Below are 11,316 nucleotides of genomic sequence, written 5' to 3'. Positions count from 1 at the left end.
ACCATTTTGTGAGGTTTTCCTGGCAGTACTTCCCTGACAAAACCACCTTGTTAACATGAACTAACAGCTGTTAACCTTCCCTGAATGAGCAGAGGATACATTTTCCCTTACTATACAGAGAATGACTCTCCTCCGGCACTGCAGAGGATAACGTTTGTTAACAGTTAACCTTCACGGATTAGACAGGATAAACCAACTTCCTTGACTATACAGAGGAAGAAACTTCTCTGGTGGCGTAGAGGACAACCACAGAAATGGAGAAGTCTTTTAATACCAAAACAAACTCCAATCAAGCAAAACAAACATTTAATTAAATATATTTATTTGGTGATAAACAGGGAAAATTCCAAATGAATAAAGCATTGAATTGATCTGTAAAAGAACTCCAGCATGAGTTCGGCAAATCAATATGGTTACGGCTTGCATTGGCAATCGTGATCACCGGGACCGTGATCTCCGTGACTGTGGTGACCGTGATCTCTGTGGTGACCTCTGTGACCGTGGTGACCGTGACCTCCGTGGTGACTGTGAACTCCGTGGTGACCGTGAACTCCGTGGTGACCGTGAACTCCGTGGTGACCGTGAACTCCGTGGTGACCGTGAACTCCGTGGTGACCGTGAACTCCGTGGTGACCGTGAACTCCGTGGTGACCGTGAACTCCGTGGTGACCGTGAACTCCGTGGTGACCGTGAACTCCGTGGTGACCGTGAACTCCGTGGTGACCGTGAACTCCGTGGTGACCGTGAACTCCGTGGTGACCGGCACACTCTGGTTGCGTCGGCAGTTCAGCTGCAGGCTTTGGAGGTTCGGCCGCAGGCTTCACTGGAGGCTCGGCCACAGGCTTCACGGGAGGCTTTGGAGGTTCGGCCGCAGGCTTCACTGGAGGCTTTGGAGGTTCGGCCGCAGGCTTCACTGGAGGCTTTGGAGGTTCGGCCGCAGGCTTCACGGGAGGCTTTGGAGGTTCGGCCGCAGGCTTCACGGGAGGCTTTGGAGGTTCGGCCGCAGGCTTCACGGGAGGCTTTGGAGGTTCGGCCGCAGGCTTCACGGGAGGCTTTACGGGAGGCTTTGGAGGTTCGGCCGCAGGCTTCACTGGAGGGATACAGATAGTCAGCTTTAGGCTTTCCTTTCAGTGGCATTCAGTACAAAATTCAAATCATGAATAGCAAGTCTTACGGAGTGAAATGCATTTTAAATATTCATCATCTTTATTAAAGTTGTAAAGCTATTCTGTGAAACTGTGCCATGTGCTAAATTCAGGATTTTTGGTCATCGAGTAGGATATGACAACCGAATTATAAAAGGCACACTGGAAAATAAAAAAGCTGACCCAAACACTAGATAACCAAATATAATACAACTACCTGTATAAGGAGCCATACACTCATGTCCACATCCATTGCTGCAGCATTTCTCATTGTTCGGACAGTCACTGTCATAGTAACACATCTCAGCACAATTTCCTCCTCCAGTTTTGGTGCTTGGACACTCTCCTGGCTTTGCTGTTATACAAAGATTCATGTTTATATCAATACGTTACTTGTTTCTCTGCAGTTATTTGTGAGGTTTACTAGCAACTTCTGAGAGAAAATTTGTACAAAAGAAAATTCTCAGGGTTTCTTTTGGGAGGCCTCTAGAATCCATCATTAATTGAAACTCACTGAAAACGGGCGGCACACATGCGGGCCCACAGGGGAATTGACAGCATTTGTGTCCTCCAGAGCAGTCTTTATCAGAAGTACATCCTCGGCGGGACGGCACGACCGTCAGCATCACCGGACACTGACCGGACACTACAGAAGAGGATCATTAAGGGGGACCAAGTAGAGATGTAACAGTTTCAATATTTAGAAATCAGGGTTTTTAAATGCATGTCTCAAACTTTAAATATATCAATTGTCATGTCAATTAGCATGTCAATTAGTTTTAAAGACAAAGAGTACGGTTACAACCTACCCCACTACTGGTGGGGTGTGTAATAGAAGCACAATGCAGATAGAAGACATGGACAGTTAATATGTTTTTCACAAGTTTACTATTGCATCTAAACATACTGTAGCTACATGTTCAAAAGAAGTCATATTTTGTAAGGCACTTCTTCTGCATTTCTTCAGGCCGTGAAGCTAAAAGATCTTCTCACCTGCGACTCCAGCATGTGTTGTGCTCAAACATGCATACAGACACAATAAAACAGCACTAAACGAGCAGTACACTCCAGCTGTCATCCTCTCGACTTGCGATCTCACAATCAACTCTGCTGAAAAACGCACTGAATTAGTCAGTCAGGAGGGACAGTCAGGCGTGCACACAAAACTACAACAGAAACATGTGCTGCTAAATCCCGCAATATAAATTGCTGTATGTGTTTTTTTGGAAAACGCGTTTTTTTAAAGTTCCAAGGAGGCCTGGGTAACTCCAACACTAATCAACCTCACCTGCCTGTAGCTTTCAAGTAGTCTAATCTTGAAGACCTTGATTAGCTTGTTCAGGTGTGTTTGATTAGCTTTGGGGGAGCAGAGCGCTGCGTTCACGCCAGATGTTGTAATAATTACTGTAATTAGGAGATGATAAAGATGACGACAAGTTTACAAGTTGTTATTATGACTAACTCCTACACCTCTTTCACCTAAAATCTGCAGGAAAGTGGATGTCTTGTGAAAACTTTTGCCATAAATCTGCATAGAATATACACCAACAATAATTGCATTTTACTCTACTCTAAGCCTTTTGTCTTGCTCCACACACTTCAACTGTATTCACATCTTTTTTTTTTTTTTCAGCAATCCAGTACTGCTATTGTCCTCTATTCTACATAATGACTGTAAAGCCGGGTGCACACTGTGTGATTTATAATAGTCCTTCACGATTGTTGCTTGTTAGACTGTACGAACATGATCATCACTGGTGGCAGTGGCTCATTGGTTCATGTAGGTTGTCTACAAACCAGAAGGTTGGTGGTTCAATCCCCGGGTCCACCTGACCAAGTGACGAGGTGTCCATGAGCAAGACACTTAACCAGCTGCTCCCGACGAGCTGGATGGCGCCTTGCATGGCTGACACCGCTGTCGGTGTATGAATGAGTGAGTGAATGGGTGAATGTGAGGCGCTTATATGTAAAGTGGCCATAAATACGTGCGTTATATAAATGCAGTCCATCCAGTCCATGGCTGTAAGCCATGTCACACTGTAAGATCTCAGTTGTCATTAATATCAAACTGTACGGCATTAAAAACGGATGCACGCGAGAAAACTCGTCTGGAGTTTTACATCATCAATCAATGACACGTTCCTTCATCGTAAGCGGGATTGAAATGGTGGCTACAAAGAAATCTCTAACGTTAATTTTGGTCATGGCTTGTCTTGAAAAACGAAGACAATTTGATGGTCGTTGTAGGAAAAGTCACAAAAGTCACACTGCAGGACTGAGAGCCAAATTTGCCACTGCAGACTGTTTTTACCCTATTTTTTTACCACACAACCTTAACTGATTAGACAGGACTTCCTGGACTATACAGAGGATGAAACGCTGTTTCGTCAGAACCGCTGTTTCTCAGCGGTCATTAATCAGCTGTCGGTGAACATGTCAAATCAAAGACTTCAGATTTTAGCCAAGAATCAAAGGAATCTTTTAGGAATTGCAAAATTAGTCTCAGACGGCCAAAATCGTGCACCCGGCTTTAGTCAGGTTAAGTTTCATCTGACTGTTGGTCTTGAGTCATGTTTGGTTGAGGCCTCATGGGGGAGGCCCGGCCACCAGGCACTCACATACAAGTCCCAACCCCTGGCCTGGCTCCAGGGTGGGGCCCCGGCTCCTAGAGTTATAACACATTAAAGTTTTAATTATAATCAAGTACTTTACATGTGCTTTAGTATGTTGGTCAAAATCAAAATAACTGCACTTCTTTAAAGCATGACAAAAGATTATTACAACAGAATGATTTCAAATGAACAAATGGCGCTTTTCCACTGCATGGTACGGTACGGCTCGGTTCGGTACGGCTCACTTATGGCGCATTTCCACTGCATGGTACGGTACGGTATGTCTCGCTTCGGCTCGCTTTAAATGGTACCACCTCTGTTGAGGTTCCAAGCGTACCGTACCGATACTAAAATGTGACGTGAAAACACTGCAGATCACTGATTGGTCAGACAGAATCGTCACTTCCAGCAGCATTGTATTTACGACAATAAACACTAAACCGGCTAGATTTAAACAGCCACAACAGCCACCGCAGTACTCCTAGCACCTGTTTTAAAAGTATTTGCTTCACATTCAATTAATGACACTTCTTTTTCACGAGGGACTGTGTGAACTTTCCAAGTGGTTTGGATAATAAAACTATGTGTGGACAAGTAGAAAGTTGAGGATGGACTAAAATATTTTAGTAGAAATTAAAGATTTCATTAAAAAGAGGATGAAAATCTAGTTGGCTGGATATTGATACCATCAAGTTCACTGATTTCATCAAGACAGAAGAAACCAGAAGGAAAAATGAGTTAATATTTAATGGTAAATTTTCCAGGGCTTTGTAAGCGTGTCTCTTTAAAAAGAAGATGATCAGATGAGAGTCTGACTGATGATTATATGATAACACAACACTTGACTGAATCTGACTGAATTCCTGACAACATCTCAGTCAACGGCTCATTCTGCTCTCATGAAATGTTTCTCTGTCATAGCAGGATCTTGCTCAAGTCCACTATGATCCTGTTCTTCTAGATCTCTGTTACCTGCAGGAACTGGATGTGATCTTGTGTGTGTGAAAGCTGCTCCAGCTCAGCGTCTCTCCTCCTCAGATCATTGATCTCCTGCTCCAGTCGCTCCAGTCGTCCTTCAGCTCGACTCGCTGCAGTCTTTTCCTGATCTCTGATCCGCTGTGTGACCTCAGAGCGGCTTCTCTCAATGGAGCGGATTATCTCAGTGAAGATCCTCTCACTGTCCTCCACTGCTGTCTGTGCAGAGCGCTGTTACACACACATCACAATCACACAGTGGCTTCAGCACGACTGACAGAGTCCAAACTGAGACGTCTCAAACTTCTCTTCTTCTCCAGACTCACCTTATGAGACTTCACAGCCTCTCTCAGATGCTGAAGATCTTTCTGTCTCTGCTGGATTCTCTGACGGATCTTCATCTGCGTCTCCTTCAGCTGTTTCTGGAGGACAAACCAATGACAGGGAATGACACATAAAACTACTGTCATACAAACATTAAAGTTACATGAATCCAGAGTTGGTGAAGTGGTTAAAGATCTTGCATGGTAAGTTTTTACTGTCTGGTTCAAACCACAGATTCATGGTTTCCTGAAATGAATGTCAGCAGTATTTCATCAGTGCCTAGTTTTATATCATTAGTATCATCATTTACTCTCCCTCATGTCGCTCCAAACCTGTATGACTTTAAAGGTCCTGTTCTTCGTGATCCCATTTTTCAATCTATAGTTAGTGTGTAATGTTGCTGTTAGAGCATAAATAATACCTGTAAAATTGTAAAGCTCAAAGTTCAGTGCCAAGCGAGATATTTTATTTAACAGAAGTCCCCTTTCAAAGCCTACAGCGAACGGCCGGTTTGGACTACATCCCTCTACTTCCTGCTTTAATGACGTCACTAGAACAGTTTTTTGACTAACCTCCGCCCACAGGAATACACAAAAAATGGGGCGTGATCTTGTTGCGCTCCCACGGAGAAGAGGAAGAATTGCGTTTCCTATACATTGATGTGAGGCAGTAATAATTTAATGTGCAGTCACGTAACATTCAACTTTTAATAAATCAATTATTGTAATGCATGGCAACGATTTCTTTTACACAACATGGCAGCTTTTAAGGCTATATTCATGGTGAAAATAAAGTGTATTTATATAAAATTGTACTTTTTGTATTTCTTTGCAGCAGATGTTTTCAACCTCCATTGGCATTTTGTCACAGTTACCACATGTACACCTATAAAACATATTACTAATCAAAACTCGTGCTCACGTGTAACTAAGGTAGGAATAAACAATGCACTTATTTTAAAAATTCAACAACAGCATTGTTAATTCGACAGACAGACAAAACCATATACCACAAGCTTTTATAACAGTTTGTAACATTTAACATTACAATTTAACCAATTCAAGGTAACAGCCAAACGTAAAAGTATGACAACTACTAAATAAACAGCTTACCATCGTGAAACATCCTGCAACAGGTTCTGATCGATCCTCTTCATCTATGTTCTCTGGGTCTGATTCCGGCTCAAATTGATAAGGTAATATATTAAAGACATGTTTATAATATCACTGAGCGCATACATCTCCACGTTATGGTAAGAGGCGTGACCTTTCCGGGCAACGTGCGCTAAGCTGCTGTCGAATCACAACACAGGAACCGTTGGCACAATCAGAACTCGTAACGTATTTCTGAAGGAGGGACTTCATAGAACAAGGAAGTCATCAGCCCGTTTTTCGGACAGTGAAAACAGCGGTATACAGAAGTAAATTGTGTGAAAAATACTGTGTTTTTTTACACGCGAAACATGAACACATGTAAACACAATCAAAGCATCAAAAACACAGGAAAAATGGGACCTTTAAGTCTATTGTGAGACAAAACAGAAGATATTTAGAAGAATGTCTCAGCGGTTTACAGAGGCCAAATAAAATATGGTGACACAACAATAACATCAAACCTCATTGGTTCTTTCATGTCACAGTCACATGACTAAACACCATGATGTCATGACACAAACACCAAAGAGTGACTTTTTAACCCACTTAAGTAAGATTTAAGTATATAATGTAATTTTATAATTCTACTGAGTTAAATTGAAATATTAAATATTATTAAAATGTACTTTAAAGTAAAACTTTTAATTTTACATTATAAAAAAGTGTATTTTATAAAGTGTATAGGCTACTTATGAAACAGTCATGAAAGTTGACTCTCTTTAAGTGCACTTAAGTGGCCGTTCATTTTATTAATATTATATTATCTGCAAGAACAGTTATATATATACAGTATAGGGGTGGAACGGTACATGTATTCGTATTGAACCGAAACGGTACGGTACTGGCGTCACGGTTCGGTGCATGAATATACACAGAGAATACGGTATAAAAATAGATAAAACTCGCGTGCAAATTAATAAATGTAATGCAGAACTACTGTTAGATACGCGGGTTCTTTAGGGACACCTAATCTGTAGCTCCGCCTTAGCTCTGAAGCTCTGTGGCTATAATGAGGCAGGGGGGCAGGGTTTCATATTATTTTGAAGCTTCCCCGGGCGCTGCCATTGATTAGCGGACCCCTACCTGCTGTTAGCATTCCATTGACTCCCATTCATTTTGGCGTCACTTTGACAGCGAATAACTTTACATCTGAGGCGTTTAAGACTCCATTTGTCCATTATTTATTTCTAAAGAAACACGAAAATGTATAAAAGGCTCCATTACCTTTTATCTTACGTTATGGCCCTGTAGAAGATATTTTTGTAAAAATAGGCTAACGATTGCGTCATAACCACGCGACTCTCTGTCGCACAGTAGAGAAATTACCGTATGGACATGAGGAGAAGCTTGCGGGCAATTGGGGGGACGTGGAGGCAACATGACAAAATAATTAATCAGAATACTTAGCAAAAGTTGCTCCTGCTCCTAACTCATGGACACCTCCTACTCACACTCTCCGTCTCTGTAAGTTTCGGAAGGGAATAATTCAGATTTCTCTTGGCACAGCTCCTAGAAGACAGACGGGATGCTCACGTCACATCTACGTCGTCAAGCTCAGTTTGAGTCTGCGCAGTACACTTGACCCCCAGTAAGTGAGAGCTTCTAATTGACTTCACTTGTCTTCGTTGAATCCAATGGGGCCTCTGTGTCCAGTTTATATACTGTCTATGTGAACAGGCTGCGATGTCAAGATTGCAGTGCTGGAATATGTTGTGTGTGTGTGTCAGAGAGAGAGAGGCGCGGGCGCGATCGAACAGCATAAACATAAAAACATACTCCGTCATTTTGTTCATACAGGACATTCAAACTGCAAAGTGTTTACTTATATTTGTGTACACTCGCAATAAAACAGAACCTTGGCTTTTGTCAAACTGTAAACTCTTGTCAAACTGTACAGAGTATGTGAGCAGTGTGGAGTGGGAGAGGAGCGAGGAGCGGAGTTGCGTGATTTTGCCAGGAGCGAGGAGCGGATTTTTTTTTATGTCAGAGCATTGTGATTTTCTCTCGCTCCGAAAACGCTCCTCTATCGCTCAATTACGAATCACGAGCCACGACCAAACCACTGTGAGGCAACGGAGGGGGACTCAAAATGTTTCTAATCATATTTTGCATTTGTTTGCATTTGTATTGTTTTACTAGTACTTTCACAAACATTTATATAAAGTATATATCATGTAATTAATTTTACACATGCTTTTAATGATATTTTCAAGAAAACACGATCAAGTTTTTCGCTCACACGTGGAAAAAAAATCTGAAGGTCGGTATTATTCAGCTTGAACAACCTAAACCATCAACGCAGAATTAATACATTTGTAAATATTTTGCAGCATTTAGGCTACTTATTATTTACATTTAATTTTAGCGCCATAATATGTTCAATTTACATTTATTTGCAGAGAAAAAAATCACAGCAAACATATAAAGAGACACAGAGCAGTAAATTTAAAGGCTTCTTTCAACAAAGAACGACAAAAATAAATATTTCACAGGAGAGGAAGAGTGAAATAGACCAGGCTTTCTTTAAAATGATCTACATGGACTATGAGCCACTCACCAAAGGAGAAAGAGAAGGGATGCGCTATTTTGCGAACATTGCACAGCCTGGCTACACCCCACCTTGCTACAGCACGGTCCGTGACTCATGCCACATGCTTTTTTAGAGTTGGAGAATAAATTGCGCATTCTGCTACAGAACTGCAATGGACTCTCAGTGGCCCTTGATATTTGGACGAGCCGACGAGGTCACAGTTTTCTGGCTATCATGGGCAGTTTTGTAGATGAAAACTTCCAAGGGCACACTGTTCTGCTGAGTTGTGAACACATTCAGGGACACCACACAGCGAAGCACATTTATGAAAAATATGAGGAGGTCCTGAGACGCTGGAAAATTCAGCGTGGTGTGATCAGAGTAGTAACTGATAGCGCCAGCAATATGGTAAAAGCCTTCAATCTGCCTGGTTTTAGCGAATTCGGGGATCAGCTGGACCAATATGTCGGGGACAGGGAGACGGTTGGTGAGGGTGATGCTCCAGATGTTGCACTCCTGCAGCTCCATGCAGACCAGCTGGCCATCCAATTGAACATGATGGTAAAGCACTACGTCACAAAATCAAATCTTCACCTGAGATGTCCGATCCACTACTCCAACTGGCAATTACGCAATCGCGAAGCACAATGCAATCAATTCAATAATCAACAAGGTTGGAAAAGTAGTCAAAACAGTAAGAAAAAGCACACTGAACACAGAGGAAATCGACAAATTAGGTGTTCATCCCACAACTGCATGTGCAACCAGATGGAACAGTTTGTTGCGGATGATCGAGTCGGTGCTGAAAATGTTTGAGAAGGACACGCTGTGGCAAAACAGGCTGACGTCGATCACAGATGATGGGAAAATCACATGCAATGATGTCCTCATTCTTCAAGGCTTAGTGAGAGTACTCACACCATTTGCTGAACTGACAAGACAGTTTACAAAAGGAACTGGGAAACCTGGGGATGATCCTACCGGCAGTTGCAGAAATACACAGAATGATGTCTGATGTTTCCAGTGACACTCCACTGGAAATAGCCGCATTCGCAGAAACTCTAGCTGAGAACTTTTCGACTCGTTATCAAAGGTTTTATGACGACACCCACGATATTCTGGCTGCATTATTAGATCCACGCTTCAAGAACGAGTGGATTGCAAGAGATGAAAAGGCAAGTAATTCATTACACAAAGGCATAGCATTCAGAAATTAACCATGGTTTATTAAAAGAAAAGAGTAGTATGCTAACTAACAATAATGCTAAAAATAATACAGTAGGCCATACATGTATGAAAACTCATTATTATTATTATTATAAATAATAATAATACAGAAGGGCAAAATAATCATAGCTAATTGTATTGTTCTTGTAGGTTCAAGGCAAACAGATTGAGATCTGGGAGTTGTTAGTTCGTCAAACAGAACTTCTCTGCAGTGTAAATAAAAAAGTAACATCCCCTTCCCTTGTCGCTGACCCTGTGACTGTCCCTGACCCTAAGCCATCGAGCGCAAAAAAAGTCAAGTCAATGTTCCAGTCATGCGCAACTGTGACCCGTTCGTCTTCTACATTGTAGAATCTACAATTCATAGATTACCACTTTAAGAATCAAAAAGGCATAAGATCAACGAATCGTTTCTACGAATGATGTGTAACACATTTACAAGTGATGAATAGTTTACACTTTAGATTAGGGGCATGCAGAAAGTGTTGTAAATGATTAATTCATGCGTTTACACATCATTGTGTTGAACACTGTAGTGTGTAGTGTAGTGTGTAGTGCAGTGTAAGTGCTGACTGGTGAGGGTATAGACAGCTGTCTTCTGTAGTGTGTAGTGTAGTGTGTACTGCAGTGTAAGTGCTGACTGGTGAGGGTATAGACAGCTGTCTTCTGTAGTGTGTAGTGTAGTGTGTACTGCAGTGTAAGTGCTGACTGGTGAGGGTATAGACAGCTCTTCTGTAGTGTGTAGTGTAGTGTAGTGTAGTGTGTACTGCAGTGTAAGTGCTGACTGGTGAGGGTATAGACAGCTGTCTTCTGTAGTGTGTAGTGTAGTGTAGTGTAGTGTGTAGTGTAGTGTGTACTGCAGTGTAAGTGCTGACTGGTGAGGGTATAGACAGCTGTCTTCTCTGAAACACATGGAGTCTAACCACTGTGCACCTAATGTGAGCAAAACATACAAAAAATGTAACATCATTTATTAAACATTTATGAACCGCATATTCATGTTTTGTAAATGATTAGTTAATCATTAACTAATCAATTGTAAATGACTTATAACTGAATCTACAAAACATACATAAAATAATGAACATATCACTTATTAATCATTTATGAACGCATAGTCATGTTTTGTAAATGATTAGTTAATCATTTACTAATCACTTGTAAATGACTTGTAACGGAATTTACAAAACATACATAAAATGTTAGTATATCACTTGCTAATCATTTATGAATGTTTTGTAAATGATTAGTTCATCATTAACTAACCACTTATAAATGACTTACAACTGAACGTTATTATTAAGTGTTACCGCAAAGGGTTATTTACAAATGACAAACTCATAATTCTA

The 11,316-nt window shown here is 41.3% G+C and overlaps 1 protein-coding gene across 3 annotated transcripts; it reads right to left on the bottom strand.

Annotated features, from left to right (window-relative positions):
• Positions 1-292: 292 nt before the first annotated feature.
• Positions 293-2,360, bottom strand: LOC311086275 (uncharacterized protein). Of its 3 annotated transcripts, none has more exons than XM_084119074.1 (5): positions 2,139-2,360; positions 1,660-1,791; positions 1,363-1,500; positions 767-1,090; positions 293-568 (listed from the first exon to the last, which is right to left on the bottom strand). In XM_084119074.1, the coding sequence occupies exons 1-5, from the start codon at positions 2,221-2,223 to the stop codon at positions 414-416; spliced, it is 834 nt and encodes a 277-aa protein (XP_083975200.1). In that variant the 5' UTR covers positions 2,224-2,360; the 3' UTR covers positions 293-413. The 3 variants fall into 3 exon arrangements, with proteins under 3 accessions (XP_083975200.1, XP_083975199.1, XP_083975198.1); XM_084119073.1 differs by having other exon boundaries at positions 309-622; XM_084119072.1 differs by having other exon boundaries at positions 309-1,090.
• Positions 2,361-11,316: the final 8,956 nt, after the last annotated feature.

Source organism: Abramis brama (genome assembly GCF_963993115.1).
Source record: "Abramis brama genome assembly, chromosome: 1".
Lineage (NCBI taxonomy): Eukaryota > Metazoa > Chordata > Actinopteri > Cypriniformes > Leuciscidae > Abramis > Abramis brama.
Note: the sequence above shows the minus strand (reverse complement) of the source record. Positions and strands in the feature narration are given on the sequence as shown.

Excerpts from the sequence above, each read along its gene's own strand:
- LOC311086275 (XM_084119072.1), bottom strand. The coding sequence starts at position 2,223 with ATGACAGCTGGAGTGTACTGCTCGTTTAGTGCTGTTTTATTGTGTCTG. Across the intron at positions 1,501-1,659 it reads ATGTGTGCCGCCCGTTTTCA|CAAAGCCAGGAGAGTGTCCA; the intron begins GTGAGTTTCAAT and ends TTTGTATAACAG. Across the intron at positions 1,091-1,362 it reads GTGTATGGCTCCTTATACAG|TGAAGCCTGCGGCCGAACCT; the intron begins GTAGTTGTATTA and ends GTATCCCTCCAG.